Source organism: Apis florea, unplaced genomic scaffold (assembly GCF_048593485.1).
Source record: "Apis florea isolate Af1SG1 unplaced genomic scaffold, ASM4859348v1 contig_2291_pilon, whole genome shotgun sequence".
NCBI classification, from domain to species: Eukaryota; Metazoa; Arthropoda; class Insecta; order Hymenoptera; family Apidae; genus Apis; species Apis florea.
In genome coordinates this window covers 1145345-1173051 of record NW_028256553.1, presented here as the reverse complement: position 1 = coordinate 1173051, position 27707 = coordinate 1145345, and the positions used below count along the sequence as shown (strand labels likewise).

Below are 27707 nucleotides of genomic sequence, written 5' to 3'. Positions count from 1 at the left end.
AGAATGAGTAATTCTTGAATTATCGATATCCTTAAAAAATATCGCTTGTTTAAATAAATAAATTTCACTCGGAAGACATTTTTGGAATTTTTTCTTAATTTCTCTTTTGAAACGAGTTTAAGGAACAGAGGCCAGCAACTAATGAAAAATCAATCAATGATTCATAGAGCAAAATCGTTGGTAAACAAGTCGAGCAAAAAAAAAAAAAAAAGAAGAAGAGATCAGGATCGTTCGGTATTAAAGATAGGTTTTTTTTTTTTTACGCGAACCTCGTGTTATAAATTCTCTTCTGGCCGATGTTTCCCGAGTAACAGCGGCCAATTTAGTTTTCCGTCGATCTAAATCGCCGTTGTAATTAAACGATCCAGAGAGCATGGAGGTCGTAAACAGGGAATCGGTGGTTTTTACCGGAAATCGGTGGGCACGCCCTCAAGTACGCAAAATGCAGTTGCGAAATGGGATCGTTCCTCGTAGGCGAAGTAGTAGCAAAGGCTTTTTAACCTCTATTAGAACTAAGAACAGTCACTTTTAATCGAAAACGCTACTTCGTAACTGACGGCTGAATGACGTCAATCCACGTGAACCAAATTCGAAGTAGCAGTGCAAGTTTACATATTTGACACAGTTTAAAGCTATCTAAGATTAATATGCGCGTAGATAAGCTTCCTCCGCGTTTCTACAAGTGTGCAATATAACTTGTAGAAACTTGTACATTTTTTTTACTAAACTTCTTTTTTTTTTTAACTACGATTAACTCATTATTATACACGCAATGATTCTCGTTTTTTATCCTACGTGCTTTTTTTTTTTTTTTTAGTGAAAAAATGACGTTGTCGTTCATATGTATGGAATATATCTATATGTTTATGTAATTTGGATGATTCTACAGTGATCAATTAAATTCTCTTTGAAAGAGTTTCTTTAAAACATTGTCTCATCAATTAATTATCTATGTATTTCTACACTAATTCTTCGACATTCTAATCCAACTATTTATCATTTCTATCTTTAAAAATTCTTCATAAAATAATATAAAGGAATAACTATTTTATTCCGCTTTTCGGCTCTTCTAATTTCTCAATTACGAAACGACGTAATGAAATGAAAAAGAAATTCCCAAGAAAATGGAAGGAGACGACGAAATAGAACGTTTCAACTTGTGAAAACTCGGGAAAACGGGATCGAAGAAGAAGGAACGGCAGGTTGTTTATTATCGTGGCCACGTACTTTTTCGCTATTTTCCCGACGTCACGGTGAAAAAAAGACTGGAGAGGACGTGGCTGGCGACGATTCTCGATGCCGTGAGAATCATCGCACCTGCATCACCATCGATCTAAACTTTTCGCGTACGAACGTTGGGGAATCATTTATTCATAGGCATACAACGGGCAATTGTTACCAACAGCGGCTTACACGCCTTCAGGAGGGAAATTACTGGTCGCTATTCTCCCTGAGAATTTACTTTTCCCCTTCGTTCTGATTCACGAACAAAACCGTGTTATTTAAACAATTTTTAAATATTAAACAAAATGACAAAATAGAGAAGAATTTTCATGTGATAATTCGTACGATGAAGATTCGTACGGGAAGAATGGATTTAAAATCCTGTTAAACGTCGTGAGACCTAGATTTGAAAAAATTGTGATCGTAGAAAAATCGAAGGAAAAGATGTTGCACGATTTCAAAACTTAAATCAATAACGATGGATCAATGGCGAAAACAGGTATAGGAAGACATTGTCGGTATTTATCTTCGATAATACCTATACGTTGTTTCCACGAGAAAACAGCAAATTCACGATGGAACAGAGTAGAAGAGAATATAGAAGAAAAAGGAGAAAGAGAAAGAGAACGGATGATAGATCCGCGAAAAAGCATTTCTTTCTCTGTTTCGACAGTATTTCGAGAAGTTTAGTACCCACGGGACGAAAACACGTGAGCTGATATTAATCTTGGAACGTCATCTCGCCGATATTAACTCCGCCCTGTCAACGGATCCTCTTGATGAATTGCCATCGAGTAATTGGTTTTATTTATAAGAGAAGAGCCGGCTCGAGCTCCAATTCCACCTGTCCACCCCCACTCGAAAATAGTCGTTCATTATGGCCGAAATGTAGGCCATTCTCCTCAATAATACACCAAAAAACAAATTTGGATAAAAACAAATAGCCATGATATATCATCGAACCATTCAGTATTTATTTTAATTTCTGAAATTTTGAAGCACGCGATTTTTTTTCACCAGATCTTCGTTTTTCTTTTCTTTTTTCTTTTTTTTTTTCGCCAAATTTGCATACTAAGCGTGCTTTCCAATTTTTACAAATTAATCGTTCATTATTTGTTTCATTATTAATTATTTTTCGACAATCTCGGGGAAAAAAGGAAATTCGAAGGCATCGATAGGAATTCCACCGATCTGATTTAAAAGAGGAATATATTTCTCGTCGATGCAAGAAATTGGAACGGGCTGAAGCAGGAGGATCGTGTTTAATTGATTCCATTAGCCGGCGGATTACCGTTCGACCTGCGATTCGAATCTCACGTCGTTTTTTCAATCTTAGAAACGAGAGCTGTTCGTTCTCTGCGCGAGCATGCACGTGTATGATATACACGAGCCACCAGCATACGATTCAATTATTTTCTAACACCACAGTATGTATGAAATCAGTTATCGAATCTTCCCATCAAAATCACCTCCGTAAAAAATAATCATAATAGTATAATTGGAACGAAGCAAAAAGATATTGAGAAGATCGACGTTCATTTAAAAGGATAAAACGTATTATTTTTCCAATTCTCGATTTCTAATAAATTACGTTTGAATTATCGATGTATCGACTATAATATTGTTCCCACAATGTGTTTCGATTAAAATTTTATATAATCTTAAAATTCGATAAAATTCACATAAAAATCGAATAATACGAGACCTTAAGAATTGAATCGAAACGTCACAGAGATCGGAAAATAAAGAGATCGAAATTGTTAAATTTCAACTCGAAAGAAACAAATTAATCCCTCTGATTAATCGATTTAAATAATTTCAAATAATTCATGAATATTTAAATGTGCCGATAACACGAGTGATAGAGCAGCATGCATCATCAATGGAAAATTCGATGAATTTTGTATCGGATTACAAGAAGACTTAATCGAGCCTCTTCGTTGTTCGATGACCCGACAATTATGCCAATCCCCGTGGAATGAGAATCGAATCGAGAATAATTTTACCAGAATGGAAATTATCCATAGGGTAGGTTTCACTCAGGCGATATTAAATTTTCGAGCGAAATGAAACAAAGGAATCGAAAAGCATAGTTGAACAATCGATAAATGACTTTCATATTCGAAGATCCAATTCCAAACGATTTCGATCTCGTGGAGGGAAGTCAGAATTTCAGGAACTCATCATAAAATAAAAAAAAAACAACTGGGAAAAACAAAATGAAAAGATCTTTATTTATTAGCGAAGAGTTGACTATCATTGGTGATACTGTTCGACGAAAGAAAAAAGTCCTCGAAAAACAGAAACGCATTCGTGCATCGTCGCTGTTTTTAACGATTCTGCGCGATACAAAGAGGTTAACAAACTTTTATTCTTTTATCGTGGTTGCATGTGTACATGGCATTCGCCCAGCAGGAACAGCCACCGTGTCGATGCATTCGTAGAAAAGAAAAATAACTACGTCCGAATTGTGTGGTAATCATAGAGAGAAAAAAATTGAGAATAAACGAAGCAGAATGAAAAAAAAAGATAATTAGAATCGTGTAGAAGGTAGAATTAGATGAATAGATTTTGAAGATTTGTACTGGTGTTAAAAAGTATTTATGATTTTATCTATTTTTATTTATTGAATTGAAAATTAGTTCCTAAATCAATTGGGATCAACTTAATTTTAATTAATGTCGCAATATATATATAGTAAAATGATATCATAATACATTAAACTATAAAATTAAATGAAAAAATTAATATTGAGTTAATTTCATCTATCGTTATTAATAAATTAATAATGAATTTATGAAAAATTGAATAAAATAAGATAAATATAAATCAAAAGATGTAAAAATAAATAAAATAAGACATTATAATCCTACGTAAATAATTGGACAAATTTCCTTCAAGGAGCCCATATCCTAACAGCATCGGTGGTTCAGTGGTAGAATGCTCGCCTGCCACGCGGGCGGCCCGGGTTCGATTCCCGGCCGATGCAAATGTAACTTTTTTTTTTTTTTTTTTTACATATGATTTATCAAAATATTATAGAATATAAGAATAGGATGTCTTCTATTTTTTTCTAGTATAAAATAAATTATATAAAAGAAAAAAATAATAATAATATACTTTTATTATATTAATCTGATATTGTGTGAAAGTAGGTGATCTCTTCCTTTCATTTACTTTCAGAATTATTCTTTCAATCGAAGCATCGGTGGTTCAGTGGTAGAATGCTCGCCTGCCACGCGGGCGGCCCGGGTTCGATTCCCGGCCGATGCAATTAATTTTTTTTTTAATTCTATCAAAAATAAAAAATAATTTATTCCTACAATTACTAATTATAACATTCATAGATTTATAATTATTATTATTTATTTGTTTTTTCATTTTTCACTCATTAATTTAAATATATGATACTTCATTTTTAATAATATGTTTTTTTTTAACATTTTTCATTAATTAATTTCTAATAATCGTAACTTTACAGAAAAAAAAAAAATGGAAAATCCATGAGTATGGTTTGTCTCCTTTCCTTGAATCTCATTGGAGCATCGATCCCTGAAAGAAGATGGCCGTGAACTCCAAAGAGATACCACATTCGTGGTGATTTTAAAATCATCTAAACTATAATTCATCCTCTCTTCCTTTTATCTATCTTTTAGATACATGTCTTCTTCTCTTTATTAAGATCTTTATCCTTCTTGTAATTATATTTCTTTCGAAAATGTTAGAATCTTTATAAAATTCGAAAAAAGTCATTCCAGTTTTATTCCAGTATAAATATGATATCACAAATTCATATTGAAACAAAACATGGAACTTTTATAGAAATATCTAGATTTTATCAACGAATTTAAATAATAGTCATTATCCTGATAGAGAGTCATGGTGAAATTGAGTATCGTGATAACCTCGACACAGAGCAAGTCGAAAGAAACACGATGCCAAGGCCACATCTACACGGGGAGAACCAGTAAATGTCAGTTTAACCGGTTGAAGTACCTTTCCCTGTTAAAATCACTCACACGAAGCCGAGTAGTGCACGATTCTTCACCGGAGAGACGCTTTCGAGAATACACGACTTTTTCAAGGTAGATAGTAAGCTCACTGGTAAAAATAGGACCCGTTATGGCTACATGGTGATTCCCGATGGTGAAGAAATTCTTTTTGTCTTCTGTAAGCTCAGGTATAAAAAGAAGGAAAAAAAAAAAACAGAGAGCGAAATGGCTGAAGTCTCACTTGCGTAAGAGAAAGATGCACTTTAAGGATCGGTTGGACGAGCAGGGCCAGGTGCATTGACTTTGGTCCGAGACAAACCGGATGTCGAAGTCGATTGCCCTAGGGTCTAGGTTCTATACTTTTCTACACTTGAGTTTATTGACTTCCAACAGTAAATTATACGATAATGTTCGATAAATATTTAAGACAAAATGTAATTTAAAAAATTTTTTAAATCTTATAAATATTGAAGATAAAATTTTAAATTATTTTTTATATAAAATTTAAAAAAAAAAATAAAAATCGATGCAATTCTCACAAATTAAAAAAGCATATGATTATAAAATTCTATTTCAATTTATTGCAAAAATCAAATCATTGTTACGATAAAGATTGGTCTAGTACTTGATAGTAAATTGTAAGTCTAATGCAGGAGGGGAGAATGGTCGTTTCTATAGCTCATCCTCTTTGTTATACTCGGACCACGAAAGTGCAATGGCCGACCCTGAACCAGAGTCGTCGGTAAAACTGACCAGCGATTTGTTATTGTCTTTCTTTATGCTTTATTCTTAGCAATTTTTATTTGAAATATTACAATTGTTTACCGTTATGTTTGACGAAAAAAATTTCCATATAAACTATTATGTTTATATAAAATCATTTTTAAAATGATTTACTAAATATTATTTTTGTATTATTATATTTAATCTATGATTAAATTTAAAATATTAAATTATAATTGAAAATATTACACATTTGGATTTTATAGTATAAATAATACTAGGAAACTAAATAATGAAACTATAACTTTCAAGAGCATCGGTGGTTCAGTGGTAGAATGCTCGCCTGCCACGCGGGCGGCCCGGGTTCGATTCCCGGCCGATGCAAAGTAAATTATTTTTATAATTTTTTTTTAAATATAATATTTCATGTATTTCTATTTTATTATAAAATATATATTTTAACGAATATTCTTAATATTAAACTTCTCAATAAAAAATATATATATATATATTTCTCATACTCAATTATTCAATCGATATATTATGTGCAATTAATATTTTTTTCAAATATATTTCCACTAGAAGATCAATGCTGATAATCTAAAAATTAACTAACTTTTTCAAGAAAATAACTAATATGTTCGAAACGAAGATAAATTTTCTTTTCGTGTACTTATATCACTTAACTCCCTCCGCAAACAAGGACGAGAAAAGAAGGAGAACGTGGGATGAAGCAAAATCTCGAAGTAGAATTATTATCTGATTGTTGCAACCGGTAAGACAAGAATCCGTAAGGACAACAAGGAACTCTACTATACAAAAGCAAAATAATGTCGCTTTAAATTACGATATATATATACTCTCAGAAAAATGATCACTATCTTTAAGATAACATAATATTATTTTCATCTTCAATTCTAACAATCGATTCAAATATGAAGTATAAGTTCAAATAATAATGATTTCATGATTTTTTTCCTAAATATTAATAAAATGCAAATAAATCTAAAACATTCTTATTTCTTGTATTATATTAATAAATGAATATTAAAAATAAAACATACATTAGGAATATCTCAAATATCAAAAAGCATTTTTTTTTGTTTATATACTTTTATGAAATGTTTTATTTTAAAAAAATTGCTTTAATTTTAAAAACTAATTCTATGTCAAAAATATAAAAAATATAAAAATATAATAAATATAAAAAAAAAGGGAATCAAAATTATTTTCTTTATATATTACCTGTACGTTTCATTTTTGGACGATTCGTTAAGAACACTCACCTGCAACAGAAAAAATAATACGAATATAGTTTATGTTACAATAATGCATTAAGCATTAGATTTAAAAATTGAAATAATCTATCTGAATGTTTATTTATTAGAGAATAGATATAAAACGAAAGTTCTAATTGCTTGTATTTAATTTCAAAGTTGTCAACTATTCATATAGGTCAAGCAAATGAGTATATAATAAATTATATTAGTTATATAACTATACAAACTATAAATCACTTTTGATCGCAATCGCTTAAAATTTTGTATTTAAGGTATATCTATAAAATTTATAATTTTTAAATTTTTAAAGTACTATATCTATAAAATAATGTCAAATTTACAATTGAAATATTATTACATGAATTTTCTTTTTTTAATAGAATCAAATTGTTTGTATATTAATCTGAATCTTAAAAATGGATAAAAAAGAATAATGTATATTTTATAAAAACTGCAATATCTTTAAATGATTTCATTTTTTTAAAACTTGATAAAAAATAAATTTGATAAATCAATTTCTTATAAGTTTTTTTAAAACTAAACATCTATAGATTATAAGAATAATTGAGTATAAAAAAGATAAAATGTTCATGAAATCTTTCTTATAGTAAATTTTTGAAAATGGATTTTTCGCACAGAAGAAACAGAAAGACAGAAGATTACTCTTTCTCTTTCATTCATTTCCCTCTTCCGCCTCTCATCAAGTTATCCAGTCACCTCGTCAAATCTAGCCGGATACAATTCCAAATCAAGCCACAATTCCACCAAGATTCCTCTACTTTTTATCGTTTCATCCCTGTCACGTTTCCAACCGTTCTGCCTTCTGTTCTTTTCCTTCTTCAAACCCCCTTCTCTTTCGCCAGGCTTTCAGTCGCATCCAGCCAGCAGGAGACAAAGAGCTCGAAAGTTCTGGCCGTCGAGCGATTTGTCATTCGGTCGCGTGTCCCGCCGTTTTACATCTACCATCATTCTTTCTCTTTTCGATTTTTATGCATACTTCACTTAGAGCCGTCTGTTTTCTTTCTATCTCGTCTTTTCACCATTTCTTTTTTTCTAACATCGCACTACTATTATTTGCTTTGCCATCAAGATAGAACGCCATCTTTGTTATTCTCTCGTAGATCGTTTCACTTTTGCTTTTCAATATTTCCTTATTTTCTTTTTGTCTCATCTGCCGAATTTCTTTTTTCATTTCTTCTAAACTTCTGTGTTTGCTCTCTGACTTTTATAATAAACTAGTACTTTCTTTATCCAATAGGTTTCCCTTGAGCATCCTTTTTTTCTTTTTACACTCGCCTGTGCTGCCCCTGGTGTTCTTCCTAGTTGAATAAACAGACTAGAAATGCGCGCGGCACGCTCGTCATGCTTTAATATAGTTCGTGCATAATGCATCGCGGTATTGTGCATAAGTACTCACGGGATTTCGCGATATATTCCAATTTTGCACCCCACTGTCGATCGATTTCGGACAGTGAATTTGATAGGAATATTTATAAATTGCGGAATAAGAGCTGTCTCTCGGCAAGAACACGAAAATCCTTGATATAATCAGGCGATAAAAATGCGATCGCTTTCGTCGGTAAAATCGTGCATAATGTATGTTGTATTATTCATGCGTTGTTCCTTTATACAATTAATAATACCAACAATGATTGATTCAATTTAAACTCGTTGGAAAATTAATAAAATGAATAGATCTTATTAAAAAATTAATATAAAAAATCATATATGTTCAATGCTACAGAATGAATATTCGAAAAACTAAAATAAATAAATCGTTAAGAAGAATTTAACATAAATTTTGAATATGATAAAATAATTCATTCCAATATTTTATATATCAATATCGACAGAACACATCTTAGTGATATATACACAGCTAATGATTCAGCAAATAATATAGAATATATATATACATATATATATATATATATATATATATAAAATATATAGTCAATAATCATTACTAACCTAAAATATTATTATAAAAGCAAAAACATATAATAATGTAAACTAATCACTTATTTATATTCATTTATATATATATATATATTTATCCAATTACAATTTTTTATTATACAAAACCACTATAATTTTCTAAACTGTTATAACTGTCATTTCAAAGTTTGCCAAGAAAAGTTCTAAATAGCTTAATCTTTATGAAATATCGATAAAAATCGCAGCAACATATATATTTTTTTACCTACAATTTTGAATATGTGCTTAAAGGATCTTAAAGAAATTGAACGTCCTCAAGAGAATCGCGTGCGACTATTTATCAAGTGTAAAAAAAAAAAAACAAAAAAAAATGAAGAAAAGAACAAACCAGACTCTCATGGTGACACGTGCGTGAACGTTCATAGAACGTTTTTGCTAACTTCGAAGCGTACAACAGAAATGAGAGTATATGCATCTGTTGCCTCCTGGTAATTATGGTAGAGGGCTGGATAACTATATGACGCACACGTGCACGATGAAATCCACATAAAACTATGTAACTAGCGATATGCACGCGCGTGTACGTATATACCGATAATCACTGTCTCAGGGACTAGGTGAACGGAACAGAGCAAAAGAGAGGATAGAGACCCTCGCCTTCGAACGGCCAAACCGCACAGTAATTACGTAGGGGAGATGCTCCATTGTTCTACGCTAATTTTCTACCTGGTGCATATATATGTACGTCCGGTGGTTATACTAAAGGTGAAGTTTCATTGCAACTTCTGAACACACTGCGAATACGCGGGAAAAGAAAGATTGGCGTCCGAACGAAACAAATGTAGAAGACGAATGGAGCGACACCTATTATACGAAATTATGAACATGGTAAAAGCGCTGTAGTCGGTGTAAAATGGTACAACTTGTTATTTGAAGTGCAAAGAAACTAGACGTCATATTGTATTGTGAAATTTAGATCTTTAAGCTTCTTCTCTAATTTAAAGGTACAAATAATTTTATTAAATCGTATCATAAGTTACTTGTTTGGCTGCCAAACATATCTATTCATTTTTGTTTTTTTGTAAGCATTTTTAAAATATTCCTTTCAAATGCCGTGACTCTCATCACAGCTACAAGCTACTATGAAAGCATCATTTTGCTGATCCAGCCATGTCATATTCATGAAGAATTGAACAAATGAACAATAAAATCAAAAAAATACAACATAAGATTTTCAAATTTCTGGAAGAATTGATTTGTGAAATAACACACAAAAACATTAATTTTTCGCATAATTAAAAATTCATATAAATTTTTTTTTTTTGGTTTTAAAATATAATACATTCAAATAAAACTAAATTAAAAAAATTAATTAAAAAATTAAAGTGATTTAATTAAAGTGATAAATATATAAGTATATAATTGAATTCGTATTATTCAGATCAATTATATTCTCGGTAAGTAAACTGGATAAAAACAATATTTCGAATCAAAGTTTCGCAATATGGATTTTATTATCCACTTTCAGTATGGCTGTGTGGAGTTTGAAAGGTCATTGCCCAAGGATAAGCACACATCGATGCAAGATAATGAAGTTTCGGTTGACTCGATAGATCCGTGCACAAGAAGACAATTCAAGCGTACCGCTCGTCAGGTTAATTGAATTTATGGCTCGATATTCCGGGCGTGAGCGATTACGATCGACGATAAGCCGAGTCGCGTGAACCTTCTACGCGATGGATCCTTGTTAACGAATTCACCTCGAACAATACCTGGAGATCGTTAATCTAACTTTCCGACTTTTCCTTTATTTAAACAGACTATTAAAATGGAAAATCAGTGAGTCAAATGTAAAAAAAGAAATTGTCATGGAAATAATATCCGAGAAATAATCTAGTGTGCAATCTTAATATAAAATTATTCTATCTTAAAGCAGTAATTATTTCAAATTTAAATTAAAATCTAATTAAATTGATAATTATGAAAAAATAAAAATAAAAAATAAAAGCTAATTTTAAATTAATAATTATTTTAAAAATTTTAATTTTTATGAATTTTTTTAAATTTAAAACAATATTAGTTTGCAAAATATTATAATAAATATATTTTTTGTTAAATGAAAAAAATATGATCGATTCTACATTTTTTATTATAAAAAGCAAAATAAATTCTATAATAAATTACTTATTTTTTTTATTGACATCTATATTTAGCTCATATACAAAAATAATATTAAATATATTATATTTCTTTCTAGATATATTAAATGTAATAGTTCAAAAACTATGAAAAAATGGATCTGTCCTTCTCTTGTTGCAAATTCTTCAATTGTCAGTCACCACCTCGAAAACATGATAGATATAAATCAACTATCCATAAAGAACGATGAGAGATCAAAGAATATTCTTGACGTGAAACATCGTGGCATCATTAATCAGGATCAATTTATGCATTGTCATGAATAAAAGGTCACATTACAATCCATAAAATTCATGAAATCCATTTGGAACAATGATGAGCTAAATATGAACTAAAGGGATTTTAATTTAGTACAGACGAGCTTGTGAAAGATTTCAGTGAGGAGAATATTCGAGGTATAAACCGTCCTGGAAAGCGAATAATGTTCTTATTCTGGAGAATGGAAGTTACAATTGAGTGGAACGATGATCGCGTAAAGTTGTCGAGAATCGTTCAAATTCGAATCAGTCAGATAACATGGAAGTTCGAAGGAGTTAGAAACGCAAATGTGGATTAGAATTTCGCTTTTAATTTATGCGACAAACATATATAACGAGGTTGAAAAGATAGCTTTTATTTTATTTATTAGACATCAATGATCACTTTTGAAAGATAAAAATTAATTTAATTACTTATAATTTTTTTATATGATTTATAAATTTATTTTCTTCGATATTTTATTTTACTTTAAATGACAATCGATCGTGAATAATTTTAAAATATTTCAGCCAAAAGAAAACTTTAAAGAACATTCATATAATACTTGAATAATCTTGAATGACTTTAAACGAACCTGAATAACATTCAATAATCTTGAATGATTTTGAAATATCTTTATAATAGACTTTAGATGAAATAATTTTGAATAACTTTGAATATCTTTATATGATTCTGAATATTCTTATACAATTTACTTCTAAGAAATTAATGGTAATAAAATTCGTTATTAAGTGAAAAGAATAAAGGTGGAAAATAATGAGAACAAATTTCCAAATAGAATTTTATTTGTGTAAGTTAACGGAACGACAAGAAATTTCCGATAATAATTCAAATTGAATTTCGGATAATTCAATAATAATTTCCTCTTAATCTTTAGCTTTAGAATTTCCTATGCAAGATAGGCTTAAAACTTAACACAGCTATTTAATAAATTTAATTCAAAATTATTTCTATGATTGATATAATTTGAACATGAATTACATTCTTGTACATTTGGAATCATGTTAAACTTTCTTTAATTCAATATCTCCAGATCTCTAATAATATATTCTATAAAGTACAAATTACTTTAAAATCTAAAGAATCAAATTTATCCTTAGAATCATTTTTAAAAATGTTATCCAATTAATGCAAAAAAAAAGAGAAATTTGATTAGTAACATTTTGCAAAGAATAATTCATGTCCTTGAAAATTGAAATTTCTGAACTATGTAATATCGGTTACAATATTGAACTGATGATCTTTTTGAATAAATGAGTCTCTTAAGAACGAAAGAATCGTTAAAACATCAAACATAGTAATACATGGGTGCATTCGTTATTCTTCGTAGAATCATTAACCGGGTTACTTGATGACTTGAAATACATTAATGCTTGCACGGTCGTCTCCAAGAATTTAAGACATTAATCACTGTCGACCTAAGAACGTTCTCTCTCGACGAGAAGGGTTGACAATTTACATTTACCATGAATCCATAGTGAAACGAATCCATCGAATCCATCGAAACGAAAGGAAACCAAAATCTTTAAAATCAATGAAATCAACAACAATATTTTTTATATTCAACTCTAATAATTTTTTTATTGTTTTAGCAGATGTGTAGATATGTTTGGAATTAGAATAGAAAAAGTTTAAATAAATCATATAACATGATGGGAAAAAAAACTTTTAGAAATTTAGAAATAGATAGACTGATGATAGATGGGATGATCAGTGCTATTGATTATTTTATATAGAGCATTACATTTTGAACGAGGAAATAAAATAATATTTAGAAACATAACTTACGAATCGAGAAGTTACATAATTTTCCACGAAAGTGACATCCACGAATCTCATGGAAACGATTTATGCGCAAAATATTTTTGCCAGTCAAAGAAGAAAGAGGAAAAGGAATCCCCTTTCGTCTGGACGCACGTTCTTCGCATGCAAATCTCGCGTTCTACGTACAGGAAAGGGCATGCGTATACAGCTATGTATACACGGCGAAAATATAAATTCGGTATGGTGATAGAATCGAATTTTCAACCAACTAATAAAATCTGTGACCAATCTAACTCGTTCGTTTGTTTTATTTAATTGCAGGTTGTTAACAAGTTTCGACGATGTTCAGTAACCGGAAGTTAGAAAAATATGAATTTGTTTCAATAGAAGAAGAAAGAAAATGAAGATATTAATTATAATGAAAAACAGAACAATGAAAGATTTTTTAGATTGAATTATGTGCAACATAATATTTTTTGTGTAATTTAATATTTAAAATTGAAAAGAACATAATTCAACAATAAATAATATTAAAATGACCGTTAATATGTTTTGGAAATATTTTACATGAAAAAAGAGCAATTATTTAAAATTTCAAAAGAAATATTTGTTGCCATTCAAGTAAGGTTAAACTTGATGTCCCAGAATAGAATAGATATTTATTTCAACGTCTTATAATATTTACACAAGAAAGTTATACGCTATAATACTCTGTTTATATCTATTTATGACTTTTTTTTTAATTAAAATAAGAAAATATAGAAATGTTATGAATATATATTGATACTTCAAATATAGATCATATAAATTATTATTTTATATGGAAGATATTGTTAAAAAGATATAAAAAACTAAAAATATCATTTGTATTTAACACATTAATTAAAAGAAATGATCAATTATAATATAAATATGATTATACGAAATATTTTATATTTCAATATCCTAGAAACAACAATCTAGTGAATTTAAGATCAAGAGTTCAATCCAAACCTAAGTAGCAAGTACACCATGCTGCAATTTTCTTCTTCAGATTTATTCCTTCTACGTATAATTAAAACAATCAGTAGATGTAGCATGAAACAAGAAATCGTTTAGACGGGAACACATAATCAAAACAAAGATGCAAATGAATCCAGGAAAGGATGTGGAGCAGAATTTAATTCGGTCGATTTTCTTCCTTTGGAAAATATTTCCAAGTAGATATGAACTAGGCATGTTTCCACCGATGTTTTCACCGATCTTCCCGAACAGTATCCAACCATGGAACTGGATATGCTTGGATAGATTCAATTATCAGACAAATAGAATTATCCAAATCCGATATCGACCATTCGATCGGTGTTGCTCGAATCGTCTCGCTTGTGAGCAAATTGGAATCAGAGCCCTGTCAATGGTTTGCCAATGGTACAATGTTTGCCTGATAAAAGGAGCGCGTGATAAGTTAGTACATATCATTTCATTTCATGATTGAAGATCTTAAAAACCAGAATGAGAATTATTAATATATGGATGATATACTAAATCTTATCAGTATCAATAGACAACAAAATACAGAATATGCTTCACGTAAAACGGTTTATACAAATCGTTGCATGGATTTCACTCTCTAATTTTTATTAAATCTTTTTATTAAAAAAAACAAATATTTTATTTCAATGGAATAAGCTATCTCATCAAAAATCATTCAACCAATCAATTCATAATATCATCAAATTATTTATAAGTATTATAGTAGTTAATATTATCTTATTTACGAACATAGTAGTATATATATGTATTTTCTTGCATCGTTATTCGTATTAAATCGCAGGATGTTCACAAAATATAAGCTACAACATCATCGACCAGTGAAAACTTTCCTTCAGCCCGTTCTTCATCTCTTGCGACCATCCTCGAGTAACGGCTTGTTCCACCCTCGCCATTCCTCTCGCCTTCTCCTCGCCCCACTTCTCATCCCGTCCTTACTAACCCTCTCTTTTGCTTCAACCTTCCCCTTCTTTTGTTTCTTTTTCTACTCTTAGCAATACATCCTGCAATACCCGCCATTGTTTTCCAGGGACGGACACAAGAAAGAGAGCTGATTTTTAATCTCTTTGATATCGTGCATTTTACATAAATTTTGTTTTTCTTTTTACAAATATTAGATATGCTGTGAAGTGAAGCAAATGTGATATTAACAAATATGATTAAAAGATTGTATTGGAAAAATATTAAAGATAGGCTATTCAAAATCTTTTTCATTATAATTTATTTAAAGAATAAAATATGAATATTTAATTTTTTGCAAACTAAAAAAGGAATATGAAAAATTCCAGAAATCAAAATTTAATAAAATTGTAACTAACAAAATAGATAGATATTTACTTCTTTTAAAATAAAAAAATAAAAATATATATGGAGTTTAGATTTTAAGATATCAAAATTTCAAATTGAAGTTTCAATTCGAATTTCAAAATCCATTTCAATTTATTTTTAATTTTAACAATTGGTTGTTTGTAGATACATAGATAGTTTGTACATAGATTTTAAAAAATCATTTTCTGAAATATCATGTAAATTTGTATTCAATTGCATTTTAAATTTCAATTACATTACATTTATTTACATTATTGTACATATAAATATATCATCAATAATTGTTTTGCATTGCTGATAAAAAGTAATTTTCCCTAATAATCAACATACAAAAGAATGTGATTGCTCTTTTAAATTTACTACATCAGCTAAATGAAATTTTCAGGAATTCAGAGAATTGAAAGTATAGAAGAATAATTAAAAAAAACTATTATATTTCATGAAATTGCTTTTTGTTCTCCCATTAGTCATCATGTGTTTCCTTATTATAATACAGCTATTCAAATTAATGGAAAATTCAAAAATAAAAAGTTGATTTAGAGACAATAATAGAAAGACTATTAAATAGTAATAATTAATATTAATATCTCCTTTTTCATAATTTCATCAAAAAAACTAATAATTATTACATATATATTTTATGCATAATTAGATTAAAGATTAATTACATTTTTTACATTATTTAAATGACAATGCACTTTGAAATTTTATCAATGCAACCTACAATTTAAAGTAATAAAAATTCAGAAGCGTTTTTTTACTTATGTTCAATAAGAGATCTCATGTTCCATGCAAGAGAAACGTACTCTCTTCTCGCTACGCTGCCGATGCATTAGTCTAATTGAAATCCGGATGATATTGCGCGCGTGACCGCACACTGTCTCGACTGTCAAGCTTTCAAATAGATATAAGCATATCACAGATGTATGCTAGAATTGCTCACTTGCTATATACCAGGTGATACAATGATATCATCACCGTTGTCACACGATCGTTAATGAAATCGGAACGATATCGATTTGATTTGTAATGAATCGTCAGATCTAATCCAAATAGACTATAATAAAGCATTTTCTTTGCAATTTGATGAGCAAATGATCAATAAATTTTAAATCTTTGACATAATCTCAATTTGAACTTAAATTTTTTAATTTGAATTTGAAATCTGAAAAATTAAATAGAGGTTAATTTTTATATGAAATAAGTGTTTCCATAACAATTTATTTGCGCATGCGTGCAAAAACAATCGCGTATATTCTATTCGTGAAGAGTCATATCAGTGAAAAACAAGAATTCATAATGCGCGTTAACATGTATCAGAAAGTAGCAAATTATCCTCGCATGACGACATAGTTGCAGATGAACAATAACCTTGAAAATTCTAGGCAAAAGTAATCGCCTGGTCATGTGGAAAACCGATGTGACCGATCATGGAATGACAGAAGGAACACGTCTCCGGGAACAACGTACTTTCTAAATGTATGCGCGTCGCGTACACGCATGCGTTGAGAAAGTAAAATGAGATACTTTCTCTACGTGGTCGCAATTCTGAAGGATGGCCTCGTGAAATAAAAGAAGGAAACACATGTCGTAACCAATAGCTAGGGAAACCGTTCAAAACTCTACATGCGTGCATGCATGCTTATTAATGGAAAATTAAAGCACAACACATTTGGAATAGTGTTTCTTCGTCATCACAAACAGATCGTATTTAAAAATAGCCATGTGTGGAACAACCGTTATAACATTCTGGTATTAGTTATTCCGATATTAAAAGATGAACATTTTCATAATCTTAAGAAGTATTATATTGGTTTTAAATTGCAAATCAATGTAAGAAGAGAGAAACACTAATGAAATAAAAAATAGAGGTATGTATTAATATTTATATTATTTATATTATTATAATATTTATAATATATTTATAATTTATATAAATATAATAATAATTTATAAATTAAAAATCGAATATCTTGAAAAGAATTAAAAAATTTTAAATCATTTATTTTTTGATTTAATAATATTTTAATTTTAATAATATTTCTCCAAACTCTTTTTTTTTTAACTATGCTGATACTATTCGATGATTTTATTATAATATCCAAACTTATTAAATTTTTTCCGCTATATTCACCATCAAAATTATTTTGATTTGAAAATTACTACATCGTCTTAATATTCACTGATTGAACATTTTTAAACGAACGCATTAATTCAACACGCATACAATTAACATATTTTAGCGGTAAACCATTTCGTCTGATAACATTCAACGTCAGTAGAAGCAGCAAGTACGAAATCTTAAATGCACGAGAAGTGTTTACGCGGGCAAATGAGAGCGAATACGATTCGTTCTCTCTCATTCTCTCTCATTCTCTGTTTGGTCTTTTTCTCGGCCTTGATCGCTTCGCCGCGGAGCAAGGACCGTGAAGAAAAAGGAAAGGAGTATATATGTATTCCAGGGAGAAGCGGCGAGGATGAAGTGAAATCTGACTTCCCCTCCATATATACATGCGTGTGCAGGTTAGAGAACGACACAAAAACGGCTGTACAAATTCAATCAAGAAATTCGATCTATTGATTAATTTTCGAAATATTAAAATAAATTTTAATGACATTATGTTAATTAATTTTCAAAAATAATTCTATTTTTATATTTATGATAAAAGATTAAAGATAAAATAGAAAGCTTCTTCATATGCATATACAATATATTTTCATTTATCTCATATGTCTGATAAAATTTCGATATTATGAAACAATATTTGTTAATGATTTTCTCCAATCTTATAATTATGAGGTAAGAATTAGGAACATTATTTACAGAAGACAAGATATCGCGTATTAGTTTGGTTACGCTATCTATATTTTTGCTCAATGTATCAATATATCAACTATACAAAAAAACAAATATATGGCAAATGATAGCATTCAATTACAATAATAAATCGAATCGTATAAAATTTATTTTTTTAATATTATTCGAAACGTCATCATTTAAAAAATTGTGTAACTACAAAAAAATATATTTTTACGAGGCAAACGAAAAATCGACGATGTTGTAGTAAAATAATTGATTTTACGTTTCAATTTATAGCATGCAACCATGTAGCAACTTATTATTACATGGTGTAACATACGCTCCTGAGCAACGGTAAGAAAGTAATTTACGTTGCGCGTGAACATTGGCCACGTGCCAACTCAATTACAGACCCTCGAAAGAAAAACTTCAACCATCCCACTTCAACACTTCTCCTATTCAATTTACATTAATAAGGATTTTCGATAAATTTTCGAATCAAGAATATTCCATTTCGATTGAAATATAATGTCTTAAACTTTTCGCTTTTTATTATTATACTACTTTCTCCCACAGAAATATTTTCACTAGAAAAACGAAGAAACGTATTTCACATAGTGAAAGCTTTATTAAGTTAATGGATGGCACTAATAAGAAGAAAAAAATCGATATCGATCAATCTAAAATCATCGAATCTCTTTTATGGAAAGTTTAACGTCAGTAATTGCAAAAGCTAAGAAGAAAAGTAAGAATGAAATAACATAAAGAAACGTGACGATGCATCAGGAAGATGGGAAATCATTAACCTTGCTTATTCGAGCCAACAGGTCGTGGAATTTGTATGCGTCATAGGATATGCGGGCATCTTATGTGACGCTTAAAGAGACGCGAGAATTATAATGCATTGCCACACGTTCATCTTGCAAACGCAGTGACAATGCATTCCTTTAAAGCTACCGAAGATAATGGATCTACTATATTGGACCACACATCTACAATTAAATTTAAAGATATTTCAAAATGATAAATTACAAAATTCCAATGTGTCATAAAAAAATTTTCCTGCTACATTTGTATCACATTATATATAATTATACAAAATGATTCAATTATATACATATATTATATTAAAATTTAATTTATATATATATATATATATATATATAACTAATGATCAAATTAACTATCATAATCTAAATGAGCTAATGAAACTAATAAAAATAAATAAACTAATAAATGAATCATTCAAAGTTATCATGTCCATTAACAAATTATTTTAATAATAATACTTTTTTTTTATTTTTCAGATAAATGTTTTTTTTAATTTTGAATAACCACCAAATTTTAAATATGCAGCATAATTATTTACAAAATAATTGCTTTTATTGATTTGAATGATTTTCAAGAAAACATGTTCAAAATATTGTTTTTGACAACATATTTCAAGGTAATTAAAATTGATGAAAACAAACTTTTATTTATTTATTTTGTAAATAATTTTGTAAATAATAATCGCTCTATACCAAATCATTTAACATGTAAAAAAAAAAAAAAAGAAAAAATTTCACTCACCTTCCATGGGCTTCTTGGTGGTGCCAAAACCGGCGGTGGGTCGTCGCCATCCTCTCCAGTTATTGCACAACGACTCTGGCTCACTGCTCCAGCTGCACAAAGAATCCTCTTCGAAGCGATCAGAGTCGTCGAAGGAATAACGATCGGTCTCCTCCCATTCGATTATCTGAGGACCGCTCGGTTGACCAGCGACATTATCCACGGCCACGGATACGGCGGAAGCGGCAGCAGACTCTGCGCCCCGAGCACCGCCGCCGGATCCACCGCCACCCCCATTTCCACCGTTGCTGCTCCCATTGCCACCACCCCCTCCGCCGCTTGCACTGCCTCCACCGCCACCGCCGCCGCTACCACCCACCGCCAAAGACCGAGCCAGACTGCCCGCCAGAGACCGAGCCAGATTGCCCGCCAGTTTTAATTGTCGTACGAATCGGCACGCGCGATACTACGAGCCACTGCGCCCCCGAACGACCACCGTGCTCCGACGACGGCCCCACCGCGATCACGAAGCGACGATACCGCCGCCGTCTCTTACGAGCCGAGCCACCGTTTGACGAACAAACCCTTCAACCCTGTGCCCCACGCGAATCGCCGCCTGTGGGAGAATATTTTTCGAAGTTATTTAGGAAGTCGAATTATATTTCTTTTATTTTATTTTATTATGGAAGAATCGTACATGTTGTCTTTTATTTGTAAAAGTCCAAATCCTTTTCTATTTTGACACTTTATTAATGAATGCGTCACTTGCTTATATAATAATTTAATTATGGGCAAATAATATAATATATTTAATGAATAATATTGTTTTCTTCAAAATTCAATTTGTTTCTACATGTATTTAATAATATGTATGAATATTAATAATTAATATTTTTTATGATTATATAAGCATTAAATAAAACAACTTTATAAAATAATTTCTTTCCAATTATACAACATTTTATAATTAATATTAAAATAAATTGTACATTGCATATTATATTAAATTATACATTATAATTATTAATTACAATTACAATTATTGTAATAAAATTAGCAAGCATATCGTCATTAAAAAAAGAATTTGGATCTCTTTTCTTTTTGAAATAGAACACAATCTTCTAAAGTTTATTAAGAAGTTAATATTAAGAATTCTTCTCTTTTTTAAAATTCTTGTAATTAATTTTAATAATTTATATAAAAAAAATAGAAAATATTAAACAACATATACAATGCTGCATTAACAATAAACAGTCACGAAATAAAACTATATCATACTATATCATGCAATAGAAATAATAATAAATCCGAAATAAAATAGAATTATATTATTCATATATTGTTTAAATAATATTTGTAGAAAAAAGAAAAAAAGAGATAAAGAAAGAAAAGAAAATCACAATGATATTTTGCATATGATGTTTTTAAATTATATGTCTATCAAACTTTTTATAACCACGCATCTTTAAAATTTATTAATTGAAGTCTAATTTACAGAATATGGTAAAATAATTAGTAAATCCAAGCATATACTCCTAATTATTGTTTTATGACCGCCAATACAACACCCGATACTTCCTCTTTATTAGATCTATCTGCTGCACAAGTATAATGCGCTACTTTTAATTGTTCTTCAAATCGGTATAAACGCAACATTATAATATCATCTTTTATTGTAGTATGTAATTGAAATTTTTCATTTACAAAGAATTTAATCATTTTTCTCAAATTCATTTTAATTCAATATTTAAAATTATAATTGAAAAAATATATAAACTTTAAGAAAAACATTTAATATTTTGATATTTAAATAATTTATTTTCATTATTAATTGTCAATAAATATTAATTATAATTTAATTGTCAATAAAATATTAATTATAAAATCTTTTAATTTCAAAATTCGATTAGCACCATTGTTAATATCATTTAAAATACATACAAATATTAATCATATTAATCGAATCAAAACACTCGATCACATTTTCAAATATTGTTCGTCATTATTGTCGTCATGTTTTGTCCGTGATGTCGCAGGAAGGTCACCTTTCACTTTTCAATTCTATATATTTAGTTTTGCTTATTTTCCGAGAATAAATTTAAATTAGAATATAACAAATTATCGAAAATTAATTTTATAATATATAGATTGAAACGGATATTAATTAATAATTAAATATCTTTTTTTATTGCAGCGTTTTTTCAACATCGATTGCAAAGCATCAATCATATAAATATATAAATGATAACTTTCTGCAAAGTATCATGCGAAGAAACTCTTCTCTTCGATACTTGTTTGCATAATATTATAATGATAATATGATAATAAAAATATTGCATACATGATATTCAATTACATTGATCAATTAAATCCTATAAATCGTTTATTCAAAATTAATAATAATCTATTTGTCTAAATTTGAAAAAAAAATTAACAAATATTAAATACAACAATAAGTATTCGAAAATATTAAATTATTTGAAATACAAGATAGAATAGAAACAGCTGATTCATGTTGTTTCGATGTTTAAAGAAACATATTGATTTTTCGTATATAAAAGTATCACTTCAATATTTTGAATAATTTCGCGCCAGTTATGAGTATATATAGCTAGAAAGCTAGAAAAAAAAAATAAAAACAACATTTGAATATTGATATACATAATGATGTTAATAGTAAAAAGACAAGAAAATAATGTTTGATATGTCAATAAAGAATATATATGTAGTTTGTGGCGAATGTCAAATGAGCGGCATAAAATTAAGGTTAGAAAGGATTAGGTTAAGTTGAACTTTCGCACAAGAGAAAGAGCAAAAAAAATTCGAAAGAGGGACACGAGCATATCAGTGACGCGATAGACAGAGGCATAAGGACCTTGGCGGGTCGACAGACCCACGTCAAGAACGTGCGACGACCCCGACCCCGCATAGGGGAGCAACCCCTCTCCTTTCTTATGTCTCCTAGCCCGTATGTCTCACTGTTCCACCTTTCACACCTTTTGTACACATGGATTCTAACCCTTTTCCTGCTTACCTCACCCTCTCTAACAAGTTTACCGTTCCGTCACTGGTGCACTTCACACCCCTCTTTCCTTCTACTACTACTACTATTACTACTACTACTAGCACCACCGAACGAACAGTACGGAACCAGAACAGAATGGGGAATAGTACACAAACATGTATATTATATGTATATACACATACACACATAAAACGGCGCACTCGACAACAGAGTAGGACAGCTGAGCCACCACTGCCCCACCAGTTTTATGTAAGAGACATCTTGCACTGTGTCCGCAGTACCTTCCACGAAGGTTAAGCCCGACACGGGCACACAAATAATCGTAATACTTTACGTTAGAATTACGCACTACACCACTGCACTAGAACAAAACTCCAGCTAGGCTACCCCATCGACGACAACAACAAATATGGCGAGCAAACCTCCTCCTGCGCCTCGCTGCAACGACTGCCGACTGACCGCTAGGTGGCGATCGTAACGCCATCCCAACGACCCCTACCCGTGTCATCATTTCGGTCATAGTCGGAATATTTCGGATTTCGCATCGACATTTTCGCGGCAATTCAAATATAAAATATTTTTTTTTCATTATGAATTGGATTAAAGTATATGAAATAAAATATAATAGTAAAACTGAGTAAAAACTGCAATATAATATTGAATATATTCTCATTTAAAATTATAACAATTTCATTATCATGTAATATTATATTTCATATCAAATAAATTGTATCGTGATTTTATTATTTTTTTTTTATTTTTTAATAAAATTTTCATAATATATTGCTATTGAATTGACAAAAATTTATATTTGATATATTTAATTTTATTATATTTTAATTATATTTAATTTATTAAATTAAATTGTATTTTTTAAATCAAAAATATATCTTTTTAAATTTATAACTATATCTAAATTAATAAATCTCAAATTAAATTATTTAATTTTTCAAATGTTTTAATTATTACATGTTTAATAGATTAATTTTACTCTAAAAATTATATAAACAAAACAATGTTTTTGATAATAATTTAAATATTTTTACTAAAATATTCTTCTGTTTTAATATTTAAATAAGAATTTAAAATATTTGAATTTGTATCTTATGATAAATATTATTTATAATTATTAATTATTGAATTTTTTTCATTTTTTTGTAACTTCAATCGATACTTTGCGATTTTTTTTACTAAGTATATTCACTAATTAATTCTAGTAATATTTTTATCCAATCACAATCCAATTTATTGTAGCAAATTTCGGGGTTTTATGTACTGTTATAATTTTATCATATAAATAATAGTCTTTTCTCTTGTTATATATACTTGTTGACACTTGTTTTGTTTTAACAAGAGGAAAATGCAATAATAAATAATATTTAAATGTAATTTTTATTAGATATTTTATTTTGCTTTAAACATATATAGTATATAATTATTAATCGAGTAAATAAAATTATAATTCTTGATAAATTTGAAACATTTAATATGTCTTCTACGCCAAGTAATAATACAAATGAAAAAACAAATCCAGATGATTCAATTAAAATTTTAATTGCAACCGATATTCATTTAGGTTTTGAATATAATAAAAAAAGAGGTTAGTGTTTATTATTTCATAACATTTTTATTTACTTTAAGAAGTTTATCGTTTTTATTATTAAAACATACTATTTACAATATCATATTTAAATTATCTCTTATTAATTAAAAGGACAGCAATCAGAAGATAGTTTTATAACTTTTGAAGAAATACTACAGTATGGAAAAGAATATGAAGTAGATTTTATACTTCTTGGTGGAGATTTATTTCATGATACTAAGCCATCACAAACTGCAATATTAAGATGCATGGAGCTATTAAGAAAGTATTGTTTAGGCACAAAGTAAATAATAATTTTATCATTTTTTATATATTTTATTAGAATATACATTTTTATAACATTTTTATCATATGTATATTTAAAATATATATTTTTTATTAGAGAAATTAAAATTCAATTCTTAAGTGATCCAGAAGTCATATTTCGTCACTGTGCTTATAAAACTGTAAATTATGAAGATCCAAATTTAAATATTAGTATGCCAATATTTTCCATTCATGGAAATCATGATGATCCAAGTAAACAATATAATGTTAATCTTTCAAATGTAATATAATTATAACATTCTTTCTATTCATTTCTTACTATTAATAAAATAATAGGCTTTGGAGCTATTGGATCAATGGACTTATTATCAGTATCTGGTCTAATAAATTATTTTGGAAAATGGACAGATCTTACTAAAATAAATATTCCTCCTTTAATTATAAAAAAAGGTGAAACTCATATTGCATTGTATGGTTTGAGTTATATAAATGATCAAAGATTATCTCGATTGTTGAGAGATTTTAAGGTAAAATTATGAAAAAGTATTTAAAAAAAAAAATTATATAATATGAATATTTTTTTAATTAATATAAATTTTTTGTAGATAGATATGTTACGTCCAACAGAAATAACAGATTGCTTCAATATACTTGTTTTACATCAAAATCGTGTAAAACATGATGAATATACATATATTCCACAAAATAAACTACCAAAGTTTCTTAATCTTATTATATGGGGTCATGAACATGAATGTCGTATTACTCCAGAATTTATTCCAGATGTTGAATATTTTATTTCACAACCAGGTATATCACAATTTGTTTATATTGTTCCAATGCTATAAATATTATGAATGTAAATTTTATAAATATATACATATATATATACTTAAAAATTAAAATTGTAGGAAGTTCTATTGCTACTTCTTTATGTGAAGGTGAATCAAAACCCAAACATATTGGTATTTTAACTGTAAATAAAATGAAATTTAAATTACAAAAATTAAAACTGCAGACTGTTAGACCATTTATTTTTGATAATTTAATTCTTAAAGATGAAGAAATACCAAAAAATTATGCTGAGAGACTTTCTGAATCAGTATTCAAATTTATTGATAATTATATACAAAATGAACTTATGCCTAAAGCTGCTCTTCAACTATCTGGTCATCCTAAACAACCAATTTTACCTTTATTACGTTTAAGAATATTTTATAATTCTGATGAAGAAATTTTTGATGAAATAAAGTAAAATTTATTTTTATTTAAACTTTTAGATTAATTTATTGTAAGAATTCATTTTATAGCAAATATAAGAGAATATAATATTTCAGATTAACACAAAAATATTGTGATGAAATTGCTAATCCCATGGATATAGTTGTATTTCGTAAACAAAAAAATACCAACAAAAAATCAAACTCTTCAAATTCACTTGAAGATGATCTTGAAGATATGGCTCAAGTTTTCAATTTTGACGACGTAAATAAAAATTAATAATATTATTGTTATCATATTTTACTATTTTTTAAATAAATATTGATATTATTTTTTTATATTATATTTTTTAAATAATATTGATTTTTAAGGGTGAAAAAAATTGGAACAAAACTGTACAAGGAGGTATAAAGAAGCATTTCAGTTTGGAAGAAAATAAAGATAAATTAACAGTATTAACTGTTAATGGTTTAAATGAAGCATTAAATCGATTTGTTAACATGGGAGATTTAGATGCTTTCAAAAGTATTGTAAGTCATCAAATGCAAAAAACAATTACACATTTGGAAACCTGTGAGGTTGACACTTCTGAAAGTATTCGAAATGAAATTAAAAATATTAGGGATGAAAGAATAGGAGAAGAAAAAGAAGATTCAATAGTAGATAAAATGGAGGTATATTTAAATTAAAAAAAGTTAAAAAAATTATTGTAAATAAATAATTTGAAATCTATGTCATTTATAATTATAATTATAATTACAATATTACTTATTGCTTTTTAGATACAAACAGTATTTAATAATGTAAAAAATCAGGCAGAATGTTTTGAAATTGATTCAGATATTAATCTTAGCGACGAAGATGAAGAAAGAAATATGATGCCGAAAACCAAAAGAGGTGAAGGATCGACAAAAGGTCGAGGTTCACGAGGAGGTAATCGTGGAAGAAATAAAACAAAAGAATTTACAACAAAGAAAATTTCATCAAAAATGGATGGAATTGAAAAAAGGCAGACAAAAAAACAGGTAAATTATAATAATTTATTAAAACCAAAAAAAAATTTTTTGTAAATTATTAATAATTATTCTATTATTATTTTTATTATCAGGATCAAAATATATTAGAAAATTATGTGGAATCTAAAAAAAATAAAACTAAAATATAATTGTTATAAAAAAGATAAAAGAGATTTTCTTTAAAATATTAAATTATTATCAAAAGTTCTTTCTTAGAAAATTATATTATATTTTGTATTAAAATAAATTAAGTTTTTACATTTATTCAATGTTTATTCACTTCCTTCAAAAAAGATATATAAAAGACATATTGGATTTTATTTTATTTTATTTGTACACATATAATGATTTATATTTCGATTTTCGATACTATCGAAATCTGTCTCGATTGTTACACACCGGAAGTCACCTTCCTTTAGACTGCTGCGTCGGTCGCGTTATATCGAGGAATTACAGTAAGTTTGATTTAGAGCTATTTTTCTTAGGAA

At 28.7% G+C, this 27707-nt stretch overlaps 2 protein-coding genes, 3 long non-coding RNA genes and 3 other non-coding genes across 12 annotated transcripts in view; 7 read left to right on the top strand and 1 right to left on the bottom strand.

The window, feature by feature from the left end:
* Dora (zinc finger SWIM domain-containing dorado) overlaps positions 1 to 23482 on the bottom strand; it is a 75191-nt gene extending 51709 nt beyond the window's left edge. The window contains exons 1-2 of one of the 5 annotated variants that reach the window (XM_086903357.1): positions 23295 to 23482; positions 20109 to 20703 (exon numbers count right to left, since the gene is read on the bottom strand). In XM_086903357.1, the coding sequence (XP_086759483.1) occupies positions 20109 to 20115 (7 nt within the window). In that variant the 5' untranslated portion in view covers positions 20116 to 20703; positions 23295 to 23482. Of the gene's footprint in view, positions 1 to 7184; positions 7226 to 9545; positions 9788 to 20108; positions 20704 to 23121; positions 23259 to 23294 lie in introns of those variants that run through there. The other 4 variants (XM_086903359.1, XM_086903358.1, XM_086903360.1 and 1 more) reach the window with 4 other exon arrangements.
* On the top strand, positions 4143 to 4213 carry TRNAG-GCC (transfer RNA glycine (anticodon GCC)). Its single transcript has one exon. It is a non-coding gene; the product is annotated as a tRNA-Gly (tRNA).
* Positions 4427 to 4497, top strand: TRNAG-GCC (transfer RNA glycine (anticodon GCC)). The gene has a single exon. It is a non-coding gene; the product is annotated as a tRNA-Gly (tRNA).
* Positions 6253 to 6323, top strand: TRNAG-GCC (transfer RNA glycine (anticodon GCC)). Its single transcript has one exon. It is a non-coding gene; the product is annotated as a tRNA-Gly (tRNA).
* Positions 10244 to 12046, top strand: LOC116415506 (uncharacterized). Its single transcript, XR_015290735.1, has 3 exons — positions 10244 to 10614; positions 10686 to 10811; positions 11415 to 12046. It is a non-coding gene; the product is annotated as an uncharacterized LOC116415506 (long non-coding RNA).
* LOC147658290 (uncharacterized) lies at positions 17022 to 19650 on the top strand. Its single transcript, XR_015290734.1, has 3 exons — positions 17022 to 17607; positions 19113 to 19281; positions 19364 to 19650. It is a non-coding gene; the product is annotated as an uncharacterized LOC147658290 (long non-coding RNA).
* LOC147658289 (uncharacterized) lies at positions 22647 to 24241 on the top strand. The gene is made up of 2 exons (XR_015290733.1): positions 22647 to 23361; positions 23452 to 24241. It is a non-coding gene; the product is annotated as an uncharacterized LOC147658289 (long non-coding RNA).
* A 21-nt stretch (positions 24242 to 24262) lies between these two features.
* Positions 24263 to 27483, top strand: mre11 (double strand break repair nuclease mre11). Its single transcript, XM_031917513.2, has 10 exons — positions 24263 to 24712; positions 24827 to 24998; positions 25098 to 25234; positions 25319 to 25509; positions 25588 to 25792; positions 25894 to 26233; positions 26320 to 26467; positions 26575 to 26877; positions 26986 to 27228; positions 27312 to 27483. The coding sequence occupies exons 1-10, from the start codon at positions 24601 to 24603 to the stop codon at positions 27366 to 27368; spliced, it is 1908 nt and encodes a 635-aa protein (XP_031773373.2). The 5' UTR covers positions 24263 to 24600; the 3' UTR covers positions 27369 to 27483.
* Positions 27484 to 27707: the final 224 nt, after the last annotated feature.

Excerpts from the sequence above, each read along its gene's own strand:
- mre11 (XM_031917513.2), top strand. The coding sequence starts at position 24,601 with ATGTCTTCTACGCCAAGTAATAATACAAATGAAAAAACAAATCCAGAT. Across the intron at positions 25,510-25,587 it reads GATTGTTGAGAGATTTTAAG|ATAGATATGTTACGTCCAAC; the intron begins GTAAAATTATGA and ends AATTTTTTGTAG. Across the intron at positions 26,878-26,985 it reads CAATAGTAGATAAAATGGAG|ATACAAACAGTATTTAATAA; the intron begins GTATATTTAAAT and ends ATTGCTTTTTAG.